Consider the following 26,714-nt stretch of genomic DNA (forward strand, 5'->3'; position numbering starts at 1 on the left):
TACTAAACAAATATATAGTGCCTACTCGAGTACTGTATAATTTTTTATTATGATAGTAGGCACCGCTAATTATTGTTAAATAGTCTACGTAATTTACGAATAAAACACGAGCACTGGTATAATTATAGTGTACCTAATAACCATAAGCGTGAACAGGTAAACCGGGTACTTAAGTCGCAAAAATTAAAATGTACCTACAGAATAAAAGTGATGATATTCGGCCATACAACACTTGTAGATATATATACCATATAATTATTAATTTATATCAACCATGCCTAGTCCAAATTTTCCATTATAATGAATTATTTTATTAAACCAGATATTAGCAAAAATATAATAAGACATATTATTTTTATAATTTATATTTTATACCAATCCTTCAATGATTTATAATATAATTATTATTAATAAAGGTACTATTTTTATATTTGTTTACATAATCATCGCCGCTTGAAGGGTACCTGTTTGCTTTCTTCTTGCCCGTATTGATATGCTAATATATTATCCTATATAGAATCTAACCTATAGATAATAATAAATTAAAAACTTATTTCAGCTTAGACTTAATTGTAATAAATTAATTAAATTTATGTTTGACGACTTTGACGGTACTACGGAGAAATGCTGTGTGAGTTTGGCGTGGATACGCAACCGCTATTTTGTGTGGCTAAATATTTACCGACTGCTGTTGAAGTGCAGTCGTACTGTATAAATTGTGTCTGGCTTGTGATTTAAAATAAAATTTCAAAAATGCCTAGATAATTGTAAATGTACAGGGATCCAATACTTTTTTTTTGTTTACCCTGTTCGGCAATGACGTGTTTGTAACCGATGACGCGTGGTATACCCATGGAGTAATTACTAATAATAATATTATTATGGCTATACCATATTATATTAAATTGTAAAATAATTCTTGGAATATTGCAACATTACCACTTTCGATCAACGCCGATCCTTCCATATTTTCTATTTTAATTTATATTAAATGTTATTAATTTTACTAGACATATCACAGTGATATATTTGAAGGAAACAACGCTTAAACATTTATAAATAAAGTATAAACATCGCGAATTCGGTGTGATAGCAACACGAATATTATCGTCAACGATCACATATAGTGAAAAATGAAGGGAGATATAGACTTCAGAATTATATTCTCATATAGGTATCGACTGCCTGCCTACTAATAAATTGAAAAATGTCTAAATTAATAATTACAAACTACACACTTTTTTGAACCGACGAGCGTTTACTGAGCCTCCATGTCAAATTAATGTCAGTTTACTATATAGGTATATTATAATTTTATAATTTATCACTTAGATTACAATAACATAATGCTGGACACATACGTCCGGTTTCTGTCTGGTTTCTTACAGAATTCTAACCGCAGCGGTAGTCTGGTTGTCCCGTGTCCGGTTCGGTCGAAACCACGTCTCTTAGAATATTGGACTGACAACGCCATCCTAAATTCATCGCAGCACGTTACGGTTGACCCGGACGGTCTATTACCGCTGCGGTTGTAACCGGACAGTGCGTTGACGTACATAAGGCGGGTTTCCACTATACACGTGAGCGCATACGCGCATACAAATCCTTTGCTGTGATTGGTTGTTTAGCTTAGGTAACCACACGAATAACCACGTTACCGTGTTGTTGGGCATAGCTGAACATTTTTCGTGTACACGGCACGCGCATATAGTGGAAACCCCATGGCTGTAATGGGAACCTATGACGGACTGTACTTTAGACTTTGGTCTTCAGCAAGAAGATTTTTTTTATAAGACTTTGTGAACTATATATTTTTAAGACTTCTTCATTGTGAACACAACGCGTTCGTTTCACACAAAAAACGAGGTACTTACGCTGCGGATCTTACGTAAACGTAAGACTATCAATTGTGGGCGACTCGTTGCAGGCGCGAATCGCTGAAATACACACCCACACGTTGATTTCTGTGCGCCGTTTTCGGGATGTACGCTTCAGTTGTATAATCTGCAGCACACGCGCATAGGTATATTAAACTCTCGATGATTATTATTCATGATATTGTGGTAGATAACCACATAATCGTGGTTGCATAGTATATTTTATAATATCTATAATTTTTGCAATAAGATTCAAAAGTCGGATGTCGTATGAGACCGCAGTTTGCAATCGAAAATCAGCGCCGGTTTTTTTCATCACCATATTGTGCACTGTAAGTGTATACATATTACCATTGGTTATAAATACTATTATGCTAGTAATAATATGTCGGCATATATTTTATAGTCTATGACATCGATTGAGTATACATTATAATAATATATGATGTTATTTTTTAAAAAAATTGAGGCGCTTAAGCATTCAAAAAAAAATTTCAATTAATTACGTTGTATTCATATTATACATTATTATTATGAGTTAAAACCGAATGGCTTATAATATATAAATATTGAATTTGATTTCGCAGTTTTTAAATTGAAACAGCCCCGTATAACTAATCTGCATGACTGTATAATATAATGATTAATGAATAATGATAAATGATTAATGGTATATTTTCATCAATGCGCACATTTATTTATTATTATTTATGCATCATGTTATTGAGTATATTATATTGCATGGTATACAATATTCTACATTCAATATATTATCATATTATAAACGGAATTCAGTTTTATGTAAGTGCAATGAAGTAGGTAACCACGTGTGACTTTTTCATTTAATAATATTTCGATACGGTAATGACGTAAATCATTTGGTACTAATATCTCGACAATAGTAAATATCCTAGACTTTATATAAATAGATTCGTGTTTTATTGTTAGTTGTTTAATGTTTTACTTTGTATTTAATAAGTATTTAAGTATTTAACCGACATGGAGGTACCTTCTTTGGAATGTTGAAGCCTTAAAGTTGTACCATTACTATAGAATTACTAAAATTATGATCAATGATAATAATATATAGAAATGTTATGTGTGCAATTAAATTTCCAACGAAAATAACTCGTATGATGCTAGGTATATTTCATAAGTAAATTGTATTTATAAATTAGTATTAACTATTAATAATATTACTGTATTATTATTTTAATAATTATTTATAGTCAATGTTACTATCTGAACGGTTTATCACAAATCATTACAAAAGAGTATCGTCGCGTAGAAAAAATTATTTAATAAAGGGTTACTTATGCATTTCGTATAAGTAATAAGTACTAATAATATTTGGATAACGCAAGGTAGGTACGGATGTAATCTAGAAATATATTTTCATCAATAGATTTACAGATCATAGATCCTTCTAGAATGTAGAATATCGAAGTTGTGTGTAAGTGTATTTGATTACTGCTCAGTGGTCTTATATCTGACAGACTCAGAGACGGTGACGTCAGTTGATAGTTAGTAGAGTATGATTATTATTTAAAAAAAAAAATAGTGTTTACTTTTAACCTGTTACTTTGTTACTAACAAGTAACAACCATAATACAGTGAATTGTATTTTTATTTTATTTTTTATGGCCTGCTTTATGATTTATGCTTTATTTCATCTAGATACCAATCCCCATATCGAACTCTGGCAGAGTTAACCAAAGAGGAACATAACAAATAACAATGTGTCTATTGTCTGTATATAATATTAAAAGTTAATAAATTATAATAATTTATACTTAGTTAATCAAGGGAATGTTGTCAAAAATAACAGTCAGTCTGACAATGTTTGTTAAGTTGAACTATACGATAGATATAATATACTGAGGTACACCACAGTATGTTATATTTGGTTTATCGGGTTCAATATCTGGTGACTTCACTATCCTCCGCCGCCTGTGGTTTGTTTCAGCCACTCGAGGTAGGCTGTTGTACTGAAATTATACCTAATAGCTTAAAGTTTAAACGACCGCAAAGCATTTTATTATGTGCCGTTCATTTTTATGGTGTGCTAATAATGTTTAACTGTGAAATATAATTTATTATTAAATCGCGCACCATAAATAACCACACGATTGTCAGCAAATACGCAAATTAGTTATAGTGATCTATTCATTTAATGGACTAATATGTAATACTGCAGTCTTTAAATTGTGTATAAAGATAAATTTGCAAATAAGTATTAAATAACTAAATTTGTTTAGACGTAAAACGTTAAAAAAAAAATAGATATTCAATGATATTTTAGAAAAAAAGAGTTGTATTCATCTATCAAATTCTAGCACTGAATTTACACCATATAATTTGGTTTATTGAAATATTATTATAACTTGAAATATAATTAAAAAATATAAAAATTAAACAAATAACCCTATATACTTATCAAAGTACCAATACTCTCTCTTCCTTATCGCAGTCGTTCAAGATCTAAAAAAAATGTAGGTGTTTAAATAACATAAGAAACAAAGGTGTAATCTATTGATAATGTCTGCGCAAAAGGGCTTATAAACAATAATGTTTCGACAAAAAAAACTTAACAATCCATATTATTACGCAATGATAAACATCGGTATGCGGGTGATCACAGGAAGATGAGTTTCTCACTTTGGCGCCACATTGTCACCCTGTAGACAACTTTTTGAACACTTGGTGGTATCAGGTTTTTATTTCTACCGCAATAAGATATCCATTTCACGTGTAAGTTACTTGTAATCAAAGGGGTAACATACTTTATCTAAAATAATCAGTGCAGATTATTAAAACTAGACTCTTTTGTTGAGGGAACAACTCAGATGTACAAAGTAAAGAACATTAAAAAAAAAAAATAACTATGTTTACTGTCATAAAATAAGTTTATTATATACATAGGTAGGTACATTGTATTTGATTCATGGAATTTTTAAAAAGCTAAGTACTTATTAAGTATCAAAATTAATATCAGCTAAAAATATAATAAATACAACTTGCAGTGATTTGGATTTAAGCACCATTTAAGATATACCTACACTATATATAGTTATAGAATACAAAGATATAGTACAATTTATTCATCATAATACATTTAGATTGTAATTTGTAACATATTGTTCTACTATTTTAACACTTTTAACAAATATTTCTTAACTTAATTTTTAATAAATTAACCACTTCAGAATTCATTGTATAACATAAGGAATACATATAGACATATAGCATTTATACAAAGATAGTAGATACATGATAATATACCGACTCTACATCTTATATATTTATATATATACCTTAAACTTAAGACTGGAACAAAGAAAATCGTTAAATGAATAGATTATATTATAATATAATATATAGGTGCAGCAATGTCTTAGGGGTGGCTGCCCACAGTCTGTGATTGTGATCACATTGTGATGTGACTATAATACACTCTATTATTGTGTTTTTATATTGTTTTATATGTGGAGGAAGGTATATTTTCTAAAAGTTAAGAACGGAAAAGGTTATTCATTTGACTGTACGCGCGCGCGGTGTGTACTGTACTGTCTGTACTGTATGTAGCTGATATAAGATAACATGTACAATGTGCATGCTCGATGGGCTGTAGATATTGGCGAAGGAGGTACCTGTCTACAAGTAAATTATGAAATATGAATCTAGGTAATATTGAAAAAAAAAACGTATATTTAAATTGTAAATAGGTACTTATTATTAGAGGTACGCATTATAATGTGTAGAGGTCTAAATGTGTGTCCACAAATAATTGAGATCAAATTTTCTACTACAGCGAATCGAAATAAAAATGAATCCAGTTTCATGCTTGTCCATCGCTTGAATACGCCAAATTTTATTACGGTTTGAGTACGAAATAGGCGCGTGGCTCTGCGATGGACATCGAATTATTTTTACGAGATCATCCTTGCCCCGTTATACTGTTACAGATTATTATGTATACAGTATGCATACACTATTGTTTGACTTGTAAGTCTTTTCAATCTTCACTCAACCTGTATATGGCTATAATATAATCAATAATGGTGTACCTACCTACGAATGTAAAAAAAAAAAATAAAAGACCCACCAAGAAGCCGAGCGAGTGGCGCACACATCCATTATCCATACTATAATGTACAACATTCGACGATACAATTACGCGTGTACCAGTCGTAACCAGTGTCCGCATTATAGTACACAGTAATAATAATATATTATATTGTAATGTAGACATCACACAAGTACATACGTCGTGGTGTGGGTATAATAAATAACGCGAAAGGTACAGTACCCTATATACAGGTACCTCGGTGCCTGGTGGCTGGTACACAATATTTTCTACCTTTGCCAGTCGTCAGGGCGTTTAATATATCTTTATGATGTACCTATATTTTAATGTCATGAATATTAGAACACATAATATATATATATATACACAGTACAGATGATCCAACTCGTCGACATATCGTCCCATATTATTATTATTATTATTATTATTATTACAATTTAATATATATAAATATAAATAATAATTTTTTACATAATATAGAGGCAAGATAATGATATTACATAGATATGAGTACCTATATATTATTATGACCCGTGCGACGTGTCGTCGGCGTTGGTGGCGCGGCGGCGGCGGCGGTAACGGATTAGCGGGGCCGCGTGTGTAACTACCGTTTTAAAATCGGTGGGTTCGGTCTGCGCTCCCATTGGCCGACGGGCGTACGGCCCAAAATGCAAAACCCGAGGGCCGCCGCTGCCGTCGCCGCCGTCGGTTCGGTGTAACTCCCGTCCGGACCAGCAACAGGATCGACGTCGCCGCCGCCGTCGATCAGTGATCGTTTCGCACGCACCGGGTCCGTTTGTCCGTCCGCCCGTGCGCTTGAAGCTCGCCCATCCACCGGCGTTTTTTTTCTCTCGCCCTGGCGCTATCATTTTTTTTTTCGTCCCGTCTTCTCTCGAACCATTACCACCACCACCACCACCAACGGTCCCGAAGTCGATTACGAAAACGATAAAACGACATTAAATTTGAAATTATAAAAATAGTATTTATCGCAATCATTATTTGATAACGATATCCGACGTAGGTACCCGCCGACGTTTTATGGGTGTAACGACTCTTTATGTCTCGTAAATACCTGAACGTAACAATATAATCACACCGGAACCACTGCCGTCGAAATCCTACCCGACGACGCAATAACTATCGGCCCGGCCGCCGCGGAGAGCAGCACGCTCGATCTGAGACCGCCGACGAAGGGCAGACCGGACTTCGATTATGGTCGTCATTTTGTGAGTAAACCGCTATATTTGTTTGTCCGTATGTTTCTGCGTTCCGACACGACGACATATTATTGTGACGTGCCTTATATTGTTGTGGATCTTTGATTTTGTGTGTCGTGTGACGGCGGCGCGCGATTAAAGACTTATTATTATTTATTGGTGAGAGTGTCGTTGTGTGTCTCATATTGTATGTTATCAAGTAGGTAGGTGTCTTATTCGTAATAGTATAGTAATATGCTTAGGTGCAATATTATTGGGCACCTCGAGTGTCCAGGATATATATATATATATACATACCTGTGTATATACAATAAGTAAATAAGTAGGTATATTATAAGCTTAATATTATCGTAATAATAATTGTTTACCCATGTGTATGGTTTATCATGATATCGTAGCTCTATTAATTGTATATAAAAATATATCGTCATGCGTCTAGTACAATTATTGAGAGACGTGTTTAAGTGTGCTTGCAGTAAATTATTATAATTTTGAACATTATATTATGAACACACAAGTTTTCGTTTAAGTAAGCACCTCTACCTATGTGCAATGCCAGCCAATAATCTACCTGTATAATATTACCCACTTGTTAATAGTATTAAATCGTTTGTTATGTTTAAAAATACTCTTTATACATCTAGGTACCTATAGTTATATATAGTTTACGTTAACTCGCTTAAAGTTAACTCCTATCAGTCCTATCGGACTGAATTCACAATATTTAAAATCTGTTTATAACCGTTACTATTACATAGGTACCAAATCGACCTCGAGAATTTCGGGTTATTTTTTCTTGGTGTTTATTTTTAACATTTTGTATCGATTTTAAACAAGGAAAAAATGTAAGTAATGAAGTATGAAATCCTATATAAAATATATTATTTAAAACTGCCTATATTATCTATAGGTAATTTGTATCATTTGTTAGGTACAAATTTGATAATTGACACATTTTCATTTCGTGTTTCATTCAGACTGCTGAACATATTTTCCTCTATAGTGTTTTATAATTAAACTGTTTTTCCCGAACCTACTACGAAAATTATCATCACACTAATTTTGTGGAATCTAAATCAATTATTGTCTGTACGACATAGCATTGCTTTAAAATGTAGATAGGTAGGTAATACCTAATTAATCAATAACCATTATATTCTGCGAAGTCTATAAATGTTTTGAAAACCAAAGATCTTACCAACGATATTACCTATAACTGTCGGAGGTACATTTTGTACATTAATTGTACAAAATATTTCTTAGACTTTTATAAATAATTTTATAATAATTATTATAAAGTTTTATTTGTGATATTTTAGTAAACAAGAATACGAAAATCAAAGCATGAGCAATGAATATAGTTACTCTCGTGGAAGACCTCCTGCAGAATCTATTTCTCGAATTGCAGATTGGGACATTAACGATTCGATTATTCCAAGGGTAAATTGTGATCTAATTTTTTTTAGTAATATTTAGTATAAAATAATGCTTCGCGTTATTTATTATTTGAATGCTTTTAAATAAATTGTCGACCAATACAATACAAATCTATATAATACGTGATGCTTGTATTATTCATACTGGTACTTAAATGGGTATTTATATTAAACCTTATATTTTAAGTTTTGAGGCTTCGAAAATCATGATGTCTCTATAAATAAATGTAATATTATAAAATATGTTTTCTAACAAATATGTTACAATGTAGATATCCATCACTTTTTAAATATTTCATTCGATTGTGTTTTAATTTCAAATAGTTTTAATGTAATTTCTTTTATAACATCTTAGAAATATTATGCAATTTAAACTGAAACAAATTTTTAACAAGTACTTGGATTTATATATTATGCATAGTGTTAATGTTAGAATACATTTCATAACAACGTTATTTATAGTCTGTCTTTCGTTAGACTATAATTAAATATTGGATATTTGCATTCTGATTTACATTCTTTACGTAAGCAATTTAACTATCTATGTTAAATTAGGTTTTAAAGTTTTAAAATATTTTAAAATATTTGTTATATTAAAAGGCAGACAATAAGATAGGTATGTATCAAGTACCCATGTGTTGTAAACTGGTTTAAATTTATACGCTTTATAAACGAAAGTGTTGTATCATAATTATATCTATTGATTGTATTAATTTATTAATATTTAATAACCAATAAGATATTTATTTGATTAATAATTGGGATTAAAATATTTTATGGAAAAATTATATTTTCATGATCAATCGGTAGCTTTGACTTTGAGGGCGTCCTTAGAGTACGAAAACCACGGGTTCCAGAGCTTTAGGTACTCCTTGAAACTACATGCATATAACATACTACTAACATTATACATAAACACGTCATGTTACATGTTCTGTGTGTTTGTGTATAATGTATATCGTACATTTTTTTCTGGTAATCCTAAAATACTCTAATATTTTATTTAAAAAATATAGGTATCCTATCTAATAAAAATGCTTAAGCATATACAGTACTGAACCTACAGAAGAAGCAAAAGTCCCCAAAATAGTGTTTAATAACCTGTAGTTATATAAATATACCTGTAACTATTTCATCATCATGTTCAATATTAATTATTGTCCAACAAGAACAGTACGTTTGTATAATTAATGTGGCTTTAAAGAAAATAATCGATTGAGTATCGTATTTTTAAATTTTTTTGATGTCGATATTTATATTGTAATTGGGTAACAGAATAGGACTTACTAATCATACATAATTACTACTTTACTAATAATTACTAATTAGTGCTAACTGCTCATTCATGATAACGAACATTTTTTTTTTTTTGACACAAATGGTCGCCTTTATCTTCTATTCTATTGTATGACAATTTTATATTTTATTATTATATTATAATAAATCAGTCATAACTTCGAGATACTATATTATACATAAGGTATCTTTTTTTTTACATTATTCGGGCGCTACCCATGCATTTGTTGGCCCCGTCTTACACACGTACGCCATAAAACATGTTTGTTTACTAGTTTCAATAGTGTGTTGTTAGTTTTAATATTCGAGTGAATTGACCTATCATCAAAGTTTTGGATAAGTACATTATCTATGCTTAAGTGTCGGTGGATTTTTGGATATTTTAATTTTCAAGTGAGATGTGCGCATTTTTGATTTGTGTTATTTCACATACTCGTATCTTGCTTGAAAATGAAAGTATCGGAAATCCGCCGACGCTTCATCATAGATAATGTTCTTACTTAAAAGTTTAATAATACTTAAATTCATTCTTAATATCTAAAATAAAGGCACTCTATTCAAACTAGTGAACGACAATTCGGTATGTCGTAAGTTAGTAAGACGGAGACAACAAACGCGTGGGTAGCATCCTCTTAATACCTTCGGATATTTATAATAATTAATTAAATAATATTAATATTATGTTTATAAATTATAATTTGCTTAATATTACCTAATTGTAATTTCATTACCCATGGACATAGTAAGTGCTTGAATTGCAAAGTGCTTGAATTTGAAGTCTCTTCTGTTTTAAAAATATTTTAATGTAGATACCCTTTCTAGTTATATATTATTAATCATAAAACATTTAAAGGTGCACACAATTTTTTCCAATTATTCTGTTCCCCTTTTATATTATTCTCCAATTCTATTACTGCTTAAAGTAAAAGTGCAATTTTAATTTGTAAAATTTGTTTAGGTTGCTTCTTTTTTGATCCTTGTGTGTTATCAATTGTCATTGTTTTATTTTTCGTTTGTAGGTGAGTAACTTCAACTTGTGGGAAGAATGGGCTGACGGGCATTGTCGCTTGGTATACCCACCCAATTGCGAAGAAGCAAAGAGACACGCTTCTGGATGGGCAATGAGAAACACCAACAATCACAATGTGCACATATTGAAAAAATCGTGTCTGGGTGTTCTGCTATGCTCGAGAAGGTGTGTACTTCCTTCGGGAGACACTGTCCACCTAAGACCAGCTATATGTGACAAGGCTCGAAAAAAACAACAAGGTAAATTATTATTATGTTAATAAACAATATAAAATAAACAATTATCTAAGAAACCAAATTAACCAAGTTAATCTTAACTTATGTACTTTTTTAACGGGCATTGTTAGTTAATTGTTTTTATTTTTTAAGCTAACAAAATATTTAAATTAAATTATGTACTCCGTATAACACCTAGAAGAACATTAACATGAGTAATAAGTGTAGGTTATTGTTTAAATAAATGTTTAATTGGTATAATTATTAAGTTCAATAGGGTTAGATACATATACAATAAACATATTTTATATGTTATGCAGTTATTGTATTTAAACATTTAGAGGGGTGAGTATATATACGAAAATATTTTTTCATTGAAATGTCTACAGATCTTTAGAGTTTGGTCAACGAGCATCACAAATAACTGTTCCAAATGCACGATGATAAACATATAGGTACTTTTTTTTATTCATAAAAGAAAAAATATACTATCTATACAAAAAAATCGGTACAATAACCACTTGTTTTGAATGAAAAAAAATGTTGATAATTTAGCAATGCTTCGCGTCTGTGAAGATTATTACCACTCAATGTTCTTTGACTGAACCTCCTGTGACTAGTTTAGCTTAAGTTATGAGGTCTGTGCACCGTTTTCATTTTAGTCGACAAGTAGATTTTCGGGGAAATTATTGGAAGCCAGAGGATTAGAATGTTCACGGAGTCGATTTCTGAATAAATATAGGTATTAAACCTACCAATATTTTTAGAAACATTTGAATTAAAATATGATTTTTTTTAAACGATATAATATTATATATTTTTATTTTAAAGAGACTACTAGTAACTAGTTTATCAATATCTAACATAATATTACGTAGTCTCTGTTTGAATATCTCTACCCGTATTTTGTGGCTTTTAATGAATTGAGTATTTAAGAGTATTAATTAACACAAACTAATAATGACAAAATTATCTTAACATTCGAAAACGAGCTTTCTACATTTTTTTAAATCGCATGGAAACCAAGGTTTTACTATTACAATTTGACGAAAAATGTTCATGCGTAATATTTTACGCTATACATAAAATATTTTGATGTCTTTCTAATAATGCGAAATGGGTTTTATTGATTTATATACATCTTACAATGTACCTAAATAATTCTAAGAGCAAACTAATCATGTATGCTCAAATATTTAAATTAATATTTTCGATGGTATGAATTTTATTTGCTACAATAAATTTTAACAATCAAGTTAAATTTAGGTAATTTAATTCCTCAAATTAATATTATAAATCAATAATCATAATCAAAATAATAATAATGTCACACCACTTGGTTGACAGTTGTCCGACAATAAAAACGATAACATTATGTGTTGACTGCGGCTGGTATCATCAAACACGTTTTTTACTTTTTAGTATACCTATCTATTTTGTTAACTTTAGGGCCATTCTAATATGAAAATTTTATTTTATTTTTAAAAATGTTTTCTTTTTAATATATTCATATAAATCCCTATTTAAATTGTGTAACTCTTATGTGTAGATTATAATATACTACTTAGTACTTAGTACTTACTACTATCACTGTAACACAGCTGGAGAATTCCTGACGGAAGGAGGGATCCATAATATAATATAATATATTATTGTTACAAATTATAATTAAATTGAATACCTAATACAATTCTTCGCTTGATAAAAATCCTCATATACGGACATGGGGGGGGGGGTAAAGATTTGAGTACACCCCCAATGGCTGTGCCACTGTATCCTGTCAAATTTCTATGTATGTTTGTATAATTATTTACCACTAATAATTATTGATTATTTGTAGGTAAACCGTGTCCCAATAGACAGTGTCACGGGCACTTGGAAATAATGCCTTGTAGAGGACACTGTGGTTACCCTGTCACACATTTTTGGAGGCATACAGAGTATGCAATATTTTTTCAAGCCAAAGGTGTGCACGACCACCTGAGACCTGAAGCCAAGTCTACTTCAGAAGCACGAAGAAGCTTTGGCACCAGCCGCAAGATACGAAACTGCATGCTCCTAACTCGTGATGTTCCTTTTAATAACAAAGTAAGATTTAACTACAAATTACAATTTAGAATTCAAAATATTTAACTATCAATACTTGTTCAGCATTACAATAAAAGGATTACAGTGATCTTCGGTATAACATTCAATACATTTAATAATATGCTTTATTTTGTTATATTGTGCGTGTATGTGTATGCGTACAAATAGTACGATACTAGTGATACTACTCATATTTTGTGTTTTAGAAAAATTATTAGGTAATTAATATAGACAATTTATCTCATAACATTGAAACAGTTTGATGAATATTTACACCCTCTCAAATTAAATTTAAATTAATTTCAAATTATAAACTAATTTCGTAATAATATCATAAAAATAATATGAAAATGGTTTATTCATATTATTTTAAAAAATCATTGAATAATAGTGGCTGAATATGACTTAAAGTTAACATTTTTATTTACGTTCAATTCGAGTCATAAATAAAATATAAGCATATTATATTAAACGATCGTACAATATTTAAAAAGTAAAAATATTTTAAGTAATCAAAGCATTTAACCATATTAATTCAAGCCGATCAAACTTGTGCAATATTTTGTAAAATAATTACATTGATGGTGGTGTTAATATTATATTTCGATTTAGATTTTATTGCTCTCGGAATTATGTTTAAACAAATATCTGAACTCCGTATTATGGTATATTGATCATATTATTGATAACAAATAGCTAGCCTATTGCTATAAATAACAAAATAATTTGTACAGTGTGTCTGAGATTTAAGAATACCTATTGACAGTAAAAAAAAGGTAGTAATAAAAACCAAATAAATGAGATGCAGTGTGTATAATAATAATATTATATAGTAGGTCTGCAAACATATACAACGGTCATCAATAACAAAAAATAACAATAATTATACGATATACGCTGGGCACGGACAGCGTAATCTGTCTATTCGATAGCTTGATCATTATCATTTCAGGCTATGACTGTGTGTGTGTGTATAGAGACGCATTGTAAATCAACGATATACACAATGACGAAAGCGAAACCAGTGTTCACAAAAAATAATACTCAGGTTGGGTTTGTCGGTTACGTTCTACGCCGGAGAGGTCAACCGAATTTTCCTCCTCTTTTCGGAACGCTTGTCACAAATATTAAAAATGTTTTAATTTGTATGAATTCTATTATTATGTAAAAGATAAACTTTGTTGCTTTAAAGTTAAAATTACTCATTGAAAACATTCTGAAAATCCGTCTCCGCGGATAATACCGTCTATTAGCGTTCTTTATACAGATTAATAGGAAATACACGTTCGTAGTGGTTATTGATAATAATGTACATTATACTCATTCCTGTTAAATCATTTAAAGTAATTCTCCAGAACCGGTCAATATCGTGGACGTTTTCGTCGTTTTTAATATATTTCGGAAACTTCTAGTATAATGTCACATTCTCTATGTGATATATGTGTTATATTACAATTTATAACGTTAAAATTGTAATTTTTGATCAAAAGTATTGTAGAATGCCATGGTAAATGTGTTATTATTTAAACCAAACAATCATGTAATATTTTCCGAGATGTCTTGTTCGTGTTAAATCAACCGCTCTGTATACAACACCACACGTGACATAATATTATATTGTATACTAAACTGACGGTGTACAATAGACATCGCGTCGTCGTCTTCCTGGTCCGCTGGCGCTCGCCCGAAAACTATTCTCTCCGACCATCGTAGGTGGTTACAAGTCAGATAATGCTCTGCTCGTCGTGCGGTTCGTGTGTATACGTAATGGGATGGATTTCAGAGGGAAATCCTGCGAACGAACGGGTTTTGTACTAAATTTACTATCGCTCGTCGACCTTTCGCGGAGACGCTAAACGACTGCTGCTGCAGTGATAGAATAATATATTATTATTGTTGTGTGTAATAATTATAGGGCGAACGCACGCGTCGTAGGTATGTTAATACAATTGTGGGTGCCGTATAAATCATTTCGGCAAAAACCCAAGTCGTTCGCGCACATTGGTGGCGGTGCGGAGTGGCCGACTTGTATGCAGAAAGGCAATAATAATGTTAATTGTGTGTGTGTGTGCGTGTGCGTGTGTGTCTGTGTCTGTGTGGTATTTATACGGCATAGAGAATATTGTCGTAACGCAAATAAAATGTTGTACACAATAATATAATAATATCGTATTATTAATATTTATAAGTTATAACTTTGGATGATAATTGTCGGCAGTCCGCCCGAAGGGGGTCTAATCATGTTGTCGGCCGGCTAATTATTATTATTGTTGTGTACGTACATTTGTCCTATGCGCAATCGTTTTAAATGTTAATAATAAATAGAATTTTGATCACCGGCTGAGGAGAGTTCCATCCGATCGGTGGCAAATTATATTATTGTTTTGTACGTAATAGTAATAATAATAATAAGACTTTGCGCGCCAACAACGTGTGCGTTTCTCTAGCACGCACTAGCGCAGATACGTCTACGGTGTGCTGGTGGTTTTAAAGTACTGTGGTGAGGGGGGTTATATTTATAGTGATTTTCTACGTTTGCTATGGTTATTGAGACGATACTCTGTACTTAATAAACGAAATAGCGCAGGTTGGTAAAAGAGTATAAATACAAAGTTGAAAATAATAATATTGTTGGGCGACTGTGCGTAGGGAGCCATCGAATCGTTTGCATTACCATGACTGAGGAACGCTTTCCGTTTTCGAGCAATGATTTTTGTTCATTATATTGTATGTAGGTGACATAGTTAGCCACTTAAACGTTTTAATTTTGATTCCAAAATGGTATAAGAAAAATATTTAAAATTTAAAACGAACGGCTCCGCACGGCGATCTTGCAGTTCAGATTTATTATGATAATAATAATTTATTCACTTTGGTTGATCTTTTCGAAAATATAATAACTATATTCTAGTGGATCGGATATCGGCGGCGGATACGTGATGCAGTTGCATTCGTTGTGCGCTAGAGGGGAGCGAGGGGGTTGAAAAATGACGTTGTCCCGTACTGTTGAATAATAATTGTGTTTGTGCGTTCCAAGGATGCGTTTTGAAGTGCATTTAAATAATAAATTATTCTATGTACCCTCTTATAGATAAATAGGTTTTCTAAACGATACGTTTCCGATGAGTCTCCGATACCATCGTCTCGGATCGAAACCGATTGTACGGCGGATATTAATATTTATTGAATGTGACCGTCGAACCGAGAGCGTCTAAATTATTATGTCACGGTTAATGTTATAAACACTAAGTTGAGTTCTTTTCCCTTTTCAAATAGGTGTGTAAGACATATAGTACAACAAAACATATTTGTTTACGTTGTTTCCACCGATATTATAATATTATGGTAACGAAGTTATAACGATGCTGTGGGTCAATATAATTTCGCGGTGGTGAAATAACGTCACGATTTCGACTTTTTTGACGTTTCCCTCCTAAACCACTAAATTATATTAGTCATAAAAATAGATTCTTTGGTTTTGCGCCCGAAATATATGATCTAGATTCTAGATTCATGTTTATTGTACCTATATACCCGTGGCGAAAATGTGAATAATATTCGAGAGGGGGCGGGGGGAGCTTCAGTCATTAATAATATTGACTACCTATTACTTGTTTATTTTCATTGTTTTATTCTTTTTGCATTTTGTGGTTGCGATATTGAAATCAAAAGATTATTAAAAATTAATAATAGCTTTATTGTAATGGGTATATTATTTTAATTATAATTTATTGTTGCTTAATGAAATGATTAAAATATTTAAGAATAGAATTAATATAGTATATATTTTATACGCTTAACTAATTAAAAATTAAAAGTTCACCCGATATACCGGAAAAGAATATTAGACATCACTATTCACCATAATATTGTGGCAGGCATGTCGTTGCCGGTCGTCACACGTTACTGGCGGTAAAATTCTTTTTTCTGGGCGGTGTCGTCGGTTGGGTTGTGTCCGGCTTCATTTTGCCGTTATCGCTGCAACGTGTAGGGACATTCATGATTAAAATATTGCATCGTAGTAATGATATCGCAGTGGTGGTACAGCGGTAAATCGTGCCCGGCTGCATTATACCGCCGTAGTGCCTTTACCGAGGCGAACTTCCGACAGCTCCGTGATTTCCGGAAAAATTACATTTTTAGTGACTTGATGTGGAACATTAATTTCGGTGGTTGGAGTGGAAACACCTAATGCTCCTTTAGAATAATAAAGAATAATTTTCTTAAAAAAATTGAATGTCTTGTCTTTTATTGCGTTATTTTTACTTCCTCTAATAAACCGTCCTTTCAATTTGCATGCATATTTTCTATACAAAATAATTTCGGTGTTTCACATCTACCAGACGTGTAAGGCTCAGTCTTACATGTGGTTTTTATCGATGTACTAAAATAATACTGAATGGCAACTGCGGCTATAACGTACGCATCGAGTGGGATGATTGGATACGACTCACGACTGTTCTCTGGTATGATGGGTATAATATACCGCTTACCAGATTACTATACCAACTTGGGAGGGATTCAGCCGATCACAGAGAATACGCCGTGTTTAACCGGTATTTTGAAAACAGCCCAGGTTTTTACCGCTCGAGACTTATCGCGCATAATATACGACACTGACGTGATATTGTCATCGGTTACATAATTATTATTATTATTATTATTATTGTTGTTGTTGTTGTCGTCGTGTACGTCGAACCGGAATAATCGTATTTCCGAGAGGCCGCCGCCCGTAATAATACCTGGTTGTAATATTGTGTTTATTATTAAACACGAGCGTCGCCGAGTGTTCGGCCTAAATAACGCGATATTTATTTCGAGTGCGCGCGCGCGCGCATGTAAACGGCATCAAAAGGGTAGCGGAACGTACGTTTATATTTTATACGGATGATAATAATATGTCGTGTACTCGTGTGTAAACGTGCAGTGTACCTACCGCGAACGGTGTTCAAACAAATGGGCTTATGAGCGCGGCGCGCCGTCTTGAGCAAAGAGACGCGCTAATTTCGCCCTCCATCGCGTCGCGTGTGCGGTAACGCGATTATCGCGAAAACGCGGCCCGCCGCCACTGCCGTTCGATGTATAAATTTTCGAATTTTTAAACTATATTATAATACTGATTGCTTGTGACATTATTGTTGTCGTCACGCCGACGCCGATATTATTAATTTATTATTATTATTATTATTAAAGCGACCCACGCGAGAGGGGGGTGGGTGTTGATCGCGGACGGCCACCCCTCGCTGGCCGTACAGACCGCGACACGACTTGACGTGGCCGGCGACCGAGCAGCAGTACCTAATTGGCGACCCGCGGGGCCAATAAACAATAATTATTATCACCTATTTATTTATAATTTATACATTTGTATAACCTATAAATAGATATTACTAAATACGACCAACTGACTAGAATAAAAATAATCTGCGTTGAAATTGATTTAATAGAATTATATTAATTGCAATAATTTTTATTATCTTACTTATAATTGTCCGAATACGATAGGAAGTACGCGCGCCGTTAAAATATTGTTGTTACTTGTTACAGTGATTTTCGGTGGTCTTTTTTCGCTAGGAATAAAAAATTCTTTTATTTATATTTCGTTTTAAATAACCGTGTCGTTTCTTAAAATTTATATTCAACTCGAACGCGCTCTAGATATCGTGTTCATAACGGCAGCGGTACCTGCAAATTGTGCCAAGAACGCGACGATTATTATTGTTATAATAATCTAAACGTACCCGATCGACTTATCTTTGATGTCGTCAGGACTCGAAAACTGGTAAATTCACAAACGCTTCAGACCGTAAGACGAAATTAGTAGTATAAATATATTATATATTTTATACGTGCACTCGATAATTTAGAGCAACGAGATACGAGTGAGATGTACACCTTTTACAGAAAAAAAAACAAACATAAATTATTGCGTACTGTGTTGTACTTTGGTCAGCCCTGCCCGTACGATGTATACGAATTATAATAATTAAATCCGTTTGGTATTGTCTTAAAAAAAAAAACCTTTAATTGTAGGTTTTCATAGATAATAAACACTGGCACACATACAAAAAAAAAAAAAGAACGCCTAGTCTGTTGCCCATGAATCATAAAATATATTATATGAATATGAATGGTACGGACAACAACGTGAATGGATTTTGACAACATATTGTAGGTCAAATCATAAATACTAAAACTCGATTTCTCTGTTGATTGTACATTCTTATACAAACAAACCCGAGGCAAAAAACGTTAGATGGAATTCACAAATTCGACTTTTAATCACTAGTTTTATATTATAATAATACTAATAAGAATGATAATATTTTAATATACAATACCTACCTATAAATGTGATTGTGTGCGAGGAGCAACATAATTTTAATATTATGTTGAATGCTGTTGAGATGGCGTACGTCGGATTAAACATTTAAGGATTACTGTACATTTTAGTTAACAATTTATTTTATTTTCCTCTCGCGGTTTTAATTATGATTTACAGATGATAATGGTTTAAGTACATCTGGCTATTTGTTGTTTATTGACTAAAAAAGTATGTACGTATTTAGACGGTACCTATATAATATTTTATATTAAATGGATACGCAAATAATTAATTATTAGTCCTCGGTCAGTTTTAAACTTTTTACGTCTAATATTTTTCTTATTAGTTAATAGTGTTGTGTTAAATTAAACTATGAAAAGAATATATTAATTTCGAATAGAACGTAACAATCTGATAATAATATTATGTCTGCCGATCCAAGTTACACGTCCTTGAAGTCTTTGAAGTCTTTGAAGTCTTTGAACTCTGGTTGTTCGTCGAATAAAAATAAAAAACCATTTGTACCATCCAAGAAGGCTGTTTTAAAAGATCAAATTGTTTCCTCAAAGTTTGTGGATGTTAAACAGTTTGTTCCTTCGTACATAAAAACTGAACCTAAACCCGACATTTACTCTCTCATGACGATGTCGTACGGAAAAATTTGGCACGAGGAACACAAGTCGTACGAGAAGAGCGTTATTGAAAAAAAACTAATAAAAAAAAAACCACTGAAAAGGCCTACATTTCCATCCAAATGCCCCCCTAAAGAAATGGAGTTGGTTGATGTGGCAGGAGGAGGAGACGTATTGCCGACGACATCAGTACGGACAAAATATCAATCCGATGTCAAAAATCCTAAACATTTAAACCCAAAACCAAAAACTTTTTGGAAATAATATTTTTATTTTATACTGTATACCAAGACGTTGGTTACTCAAATATTAAACAACAACACGATGTAATTTGTTATATTATATAATAATATGTTTTTAATACGATAATGTTGTCATCATTTATATAAAAACGATAATAATTATTCTATACCTACCATTTGATTTTTTTTAAAACTTCACCCATTAGTTTACACGAGTAAAAATTTAGAACCAAGAATTAAGAAGCTACACGAACATAATTGTACACCATTTTTATTAGCAAACAACATAATTCGTTTTTGCGGAAATATGGTTATTTTTATTTGGTAGGCGATTACGCATGGATATTTACGTTTCGTAATAATATTTTAAGTATTTTCGAAACAAAATACAAAATTTAATCCTTAAATTTGATATTTAACAACTTAATATAAACATATTTAATTTAAATAAAGTGTACAATTCAGGTATAACTTTAATTTTCATATTTAAATACAGTAATAATTATTATTGAAAATGTATATTGTTAAAAATTAAATTACTACAAGTCATATTTACATGGATGAGATGTAGTGTTCAAACTATGACTAACATTTGAATTAGGTACTTAAATAAAGATATTTTTCCCGTTCGGTATGATACAAATTATTAGTTTAATTACCTACTACACAAACGAAAGTACGCTGACATAATACAACATAATATTATGATATAATAATTAATAGTAACATATAATCTAAGGGTGTGTATATACATATAACGATAATATTATAATGTACAATTTATTTAATAAAAAATGTTGATATTAATTTAATTTTGTCAAGTCTGATAATTTAAACAATCACCTTCTATCAATGAAATTAATTAACATTTTTTTTTCAGGTATTAAATTTAAAAAATCAAAAACAGAAAGCCATTAGTCATGGAAATCGCAAACAGTATTTAAGTACACAACTAACTCAAGAGCTGATTTCTGAGAACCGAAGTATAAGTAAGACGATGATAGTATTTGTAATATTTTTTTTTTTGTATCAAGGGATAGGTTAGTGTGGTAGGGGTTTTTTTGTATAGGTTTAGTAGGTTTTTATGTTGATAGAATCTTAACACGTGTTTGTGTTTGTGTGGCAAGGATTTGTTGTTAAAAAACCAGGGTGGTCAGTGGTCACCCATCCGGGAGCTAGCAACGTCGGCCGGTGCGTACACTCAGATTGGCAGATTGAGCATATACGACCGCCCCTCACCAAGCCACTTAAATATTTTTATACGTGATGCAGTGGGATATTTTACACAATTTAAGACTCAAAATAAAACATTATGTTGACTTAATACTATTAATTTATTTTTATTCGTCAAGTATGTTTAGAAACGACTCGGACAGTATTGACTTAATCGATATCATTAATCAATGATGAATTCCAACATTTTTATCAAAATATTATATATATATACAGGGTGTTTCTGAAGTATGTGAGGTAATTAGTATACGCATACTCACTGTGATGCCACAATGAAGATTTTTTTGGAATTTTTTTTCTAACTTCAAAATCTGGGTTTTTTAAAGTTATTTTTAGAATATTATCTTGAATGTAAAAATAAACACTAGTCGTATTTTTTGCAAAATTCTCATACGAATCGAGATATAGCATCATTTTTGCGCTTGTCGCGCTCGAACCGCCAACTAAAAAAAAGTCGTACAACACATCGATTTGTATGAGAATACTGCAAGATAACCAGTGGTGATAATTATTTGTTGTCATTGGTAATACACGATTAATTAACACATTGTTTTACATTGTCGACTAATAAAAAATATGAAATAATAACAAAATTAGGGTTAACAGAGTTTTAAACGATCAAATTTACTAGCATACATTTGTGTCATACCTTTATTAAATAACTTTTAACTTTATAAAGTTATAATAGTTAGAGTAAAAGAAACTACCTATTTGTGTGTTTATACTGAAATTCCAGTTTTTGGATATCATAGTACCAAACATAATTATTTTGACTCGATAAGATAAACATTTTACTTCCTAATAGAACTTTCAAAAAATAATTGGGGAAAAACGAGAATTCCTACTGAAAAACAGATTATTATTATTATTATTATTATTATTTTGTTACCTATTAAAAAACGAATAAATAAATCTGTAGACCAATTTTTCAATATAAATTTTAATTAGATTTGTTTACACAATATGCATATTTAATTTTCAAAAATATTTTGACTCTTTTTGTGCTAATTATATACATTTAAAATGTACGACCCTTTTTTAGTTTTTCTTCGATTTATATATGATAAAATTTTTGTTTGTGAGTAAAAAAAATTGTACGAAATTTTTAGTACGAAGTTCCTCATTCACTTTTTTTCAGTGAAGAAATTAGAAGTCGTTTTTTAAGTAGTGTTAGTAAACTTTTATTTAAAGAAAGAAATCGAGATAATTTTGAACAATAGACCGGGCACAGTAAGCGGGGAAGGGCGGATTTGATCCCTGCAATTTCCCGATATGTATATAATAATTTGATCCATCACATGTTTTTTATAAACACCTATAATAATTGATAATAATAAATTAACGATATAGTGATTAACAATTTGTTTATTTAATTACTTTATAGACTCCGGCTGCTCGTGTCTTCCGTACTATTGCGTTTGCAACAACAGCCGCCTGACTGCACCCGGGCCAGAACCCGCGACCGCCATCCTCCAGCATCAGCAAACCTCCTACCCAGCCCAACACCACCACCATCACCACCATCATCGTCATCACCACCACAACAACAACAACAACAACAACAACAACAATAACAGCAGCAGTAGTAGCAGCAGTGAAGACGATCATCATCACCACCATCAAGACTGGGCGACGGCGACTGGGCTACAAAACTACCACGTTCTACAACAGCTCCAGTCAGAACCTCCTCCGTCGTTGGCGATCGTTCAAAACATGCCCGCTGCTGACTTCGGATTCGTGACCGGGCCGCAACCGGCGTCGGCCGTCTACTGTCAGCCGATGCAGCAGCAGCCGACCACCGCCACCGATGACGACGACTTGTTTCAACTGCAGCGGCCGCCAGGGCAGGACGCGGCCACCGCTTCTTCGGCTTACCACAAGTGTTCGCCGACGACCGTGTTGGACTTGGGCAGCGGTACCATTCACAGGAGCCCGGGGCAGTGCAGCGGCGACAACGCCGCCGTCGGTTGGCAACACTACCAGCCCGTCGACTACCATCACCCGGCCACGGTGCACCAACAACACGATCACCAGCAGCAGCAGCAGCAACAGTGCTTCCAGATGCAGCAGAGTTGCGACGCCGTCGGCTATCACCACCCCGTGCAGCAGCTGCAGTACGCCACCATCAAGACCGAGGATGGCCAGGAGTCGTTGGATTTGATGTACCCGATGTCGGTGCAGGACGACGTAGATTACTACGCACAGCTGTCGTCCTGTTCGTCGTCGGCGGACGCGGCGTGCCTCAAGGGCAACGCGGCGGCGGCGGCGGCCGTCATGCAGAACGACGCGTCCATGGACTTTATCGGCGCCGACGGGACGATGCCGGCCGACGTCTCCGCTTCGCAGCACGTCGTCGACTACACGGTCCTCGATCCCACCAAACTGCTGTTGACCAACAACAATTTTTACATGGACGCTTACTGTGGCGGTGGCGCCGGCACAGAGACTAATAACAACAACAACAACAACAACAACAACAACAACAACAATAACGACGACGACCACACAGCCGTGGCCGCGTTCAACGACTTCCAGCTGAACGCCGCCGACATCCATTCCTGGTCGCAGGCCATCAACCAATGAATTGGTGAAATTGGTTCACCAGATCACCATTGTACAACTGCACAGTAAATGAATACTACATGCATAAGTAGTGATTCGCGCAAATGGGAAGACTTGCGAGGAATTTTCATATTTTGAACGTTCGTCACGTAGGTGTGTCCCGCTGTATATATGTATATAAAAAAAAGGTGTACTTTGTAATTAAATTGTTTGAGAGTGTGAAATTTTGTGAAATGTTTGTACAATTAGTAATTTAATCAGTAGCGTATATTTTTTTTTTCCCCCATTCCCAATTTATTGTTTATTCATTTCACTTTCGTTATAGTTGACGCATTTAGTCCAAAGGTGATGGATTGTTAACAATTTGATAATTCTTGTAGACTTAACGTCTACAGATTTTACGGGTAAAACGTGTCGTCACATAATACGCAGGTAACTACTACGTAACATATTATTTGTATTTTCCCTACAACAGTCGGATTAAAATTGATTTACTATTATTATTCGTTTGTAAAATAAGTGTTCTCTTCTATTTTTTATTTTTTATTTTATACTTTGTAAAAACGCTAAATGTCTTTTTTTATTTAGTCTTATAGTTATTATTATTACATCGCTTATTGTTAGTTGAAGATTCTGATAGTCATACGTACATGGCCGATTGAGTTTTCTTTCTCGATGCTTCGACTACGTGTATCTGTTGGTTGGTTGTTGTAGCGTTTGATTTTTACGCCAGTCCACGGAACCTCCTCCCATCCGTGTGATACTTTAATAAGTACGAACAGTAATGTTTAACGCTGCGAAAAGGTAAAAATTGGAAACGTTAAAAAACCACTGATCGTCTCAAAAAAATAATAGAAACTAAAAAAAAATCCCCCGCCATACATACATCACCACGAAATGTTTGCAATATTGACAGTCCCGTTTTTCAAAACGCACGTTTAGGCCCGCCAAATTTTTCAGTTTAACCAGTTAGAGTCCTGAAGACTTCGGTATAACCATATACCAGACTTGAAAATGATAAGCAAAACCGCACCTGTAATTTAAATAATAATATACATTGTACTTATAAATATCAAATGTATTGTAATAAATATTGTTTTTATGTTAAGATTGTCTATTTTATAATATTGTTATATACCTGTGACTGGTTAGTTTTAAAAAGTGTGACTCGCGAAAAGCATAATATACAAACTTACACCTAATTTAGAAATACACACACACACACACACTACTATGCTCGGCAAATTTGAGTTACTTATAAATTTGTAGTTTAAAACAATACCATTGTTCTAAGTTAAAAAATGTATAATATTATGTGCTTGTATTTAAAAAGAAATTTGTAAATTGTATTTGACACGTGTATTGAAGCGATTGTGTTTAAAGTAACAATAAATACATTTAATTGAAAATAATATTGTTAAATTCTATTTTTTTGTTAATACCGAAATAATTGACATTAAAATATGTATATTATGTGTACCGCCTCCTTTTGGTAGAAAAATGTAGGTTTATAGTTTATTAGATGTTCTGCAGGTTATAGAATGTTATTTTTTTACCAATGTAGTATAATATTTAATAACATACAATTTACAACAAGACGCCTGTAATCCGTGAGAGTCTAATACAGTTCAATTAATAGTTACTAGTTTAAAAATCAGCACATTTTTTTGGGATACATTTTGATATTTCTGTGAAAAAAATTAATTTGTATTTTTCATCAGTTTTTGCGAAATCTCATATCATGTACATGTCATTAAATTTTTTATTTGAATTGGTTCTACGAAAACTTATATTTAATATCAATAATAGTGAAACTAAAATACCTAGGTTTTATTTGCGGTTCAAATATACCTAATGATGTGTTATTGTATATTTAAGCGATGGTTTTATTTATGTTTGAATATTTCTGGCCATCGGTTAACAGAAATAGATTTTTAAATACTTAATGCTTTTTCGAATAAAAATAATATTCAATTTGAAATAATGATGTCATAGTTAATTTTAATACTCAATCTATGATCATGACAACCGACTGGATACATAACTACAGCGTATACTAAGACAAACATCACAAGTGAATAAAAAAATTATTTTTGAGGTTTTTTGATAGTTCAAAATATATTTCTCAGGCGTCAAGAGTTATATGTTTTTAGGACGAACATAACACATGTTATAGGGTAGTAGCCTTAAGTGGACGTGAAACCTGTATGTGTTGTCTAGGTTTTACTATCAATAAAATGGGAAAATTTTAGATTCCGAAAATTGATTTTATTTGATCATATTTTTTTTGTAAATTTCAAAATGCTATAACTTGTTTCGAAATTAAGAGGCCGCTTCACTGGCATTTGTTGTCACTGTTTTAAAAGTGCTTAACATGGCAAATTTTACTTACCATTTTATTCAATATTACTCAGAGCCAAATCCATAGAATAAGTGGTGCCGAAGTTTTAAAAATGTGGTCGGCCAATTTC

At 32.6% G+C, this 26,714-nt stretch overlaps 1 protein-coding gene across 1 annotated transcript; it reads left to right on the forward strand.

The window, feature by feature from the left end:
* Positions 1 to 6,497: 6,497 nt before the first annotated feature.
* Positions 6,498 to 25,061, forward strand: LOC111040870 (probable serine/threonine-protein kinase tsuA). The gene is made up of 6 exons (XM_022324935.1): positions 6,498 to 7,193; positions 8,504 to 8,624; positions 10,936 to 11,185; positions 13,002 to 13,249; positions 21,329 to 21,437; positions 23,066 to 25,061. Exons 1-6 carry the CDS (start codon positions 7,180 to 7,182, stop codon positions 24,262 to 24,264), a joined length of 1,941 nt encoding a protein of 646 aa, XP_022180627.1. The 5' UTR covers positions 6,498 to 7,179; the 3' UTR covers positions 24,265 to 25,061.
* Positions 25,062 to 26,714: the final 1,653 nt, after the last annotated feature.

Source organism: Myzus persicae, unplaced genomic scaffold, assembly GCF_001856785.1.
Source record: "Myzus persicae strain clone G006 unplaced genomic scaffold, MPER_G0061.0, whole genome shotgun sequence".
Classification (NCBI taxonomy): domain Eukaryota; kingdom Metazoa; phylum Arthropoda; class Insecta; order Hemiptera; family Aphididae; genus Myzus; species Myzus persicae.

What these genes read in the sequence shown, in the direction of transcription:
- LOC111040870 (XM_022324935.1), top strand. An exon ending in ACGATTCGATTATTCCAAGG is followed by an intron (nt 8,625 to 10,935) that starts GTAAATTGTGAT and finishes TTTCGTTTGTAG; the next exon opens with GTGAGTAACTTCAACTTGTG. An exon ending in ATGTTCCTTTTAATAACAAA is followed by an intron (nt 13,250 to 21,328) that starts GTAAGATTTAAC and finishes TTTTTTTTTCAG; the next exon opens with GTATTAAATTTAAAAAATCA.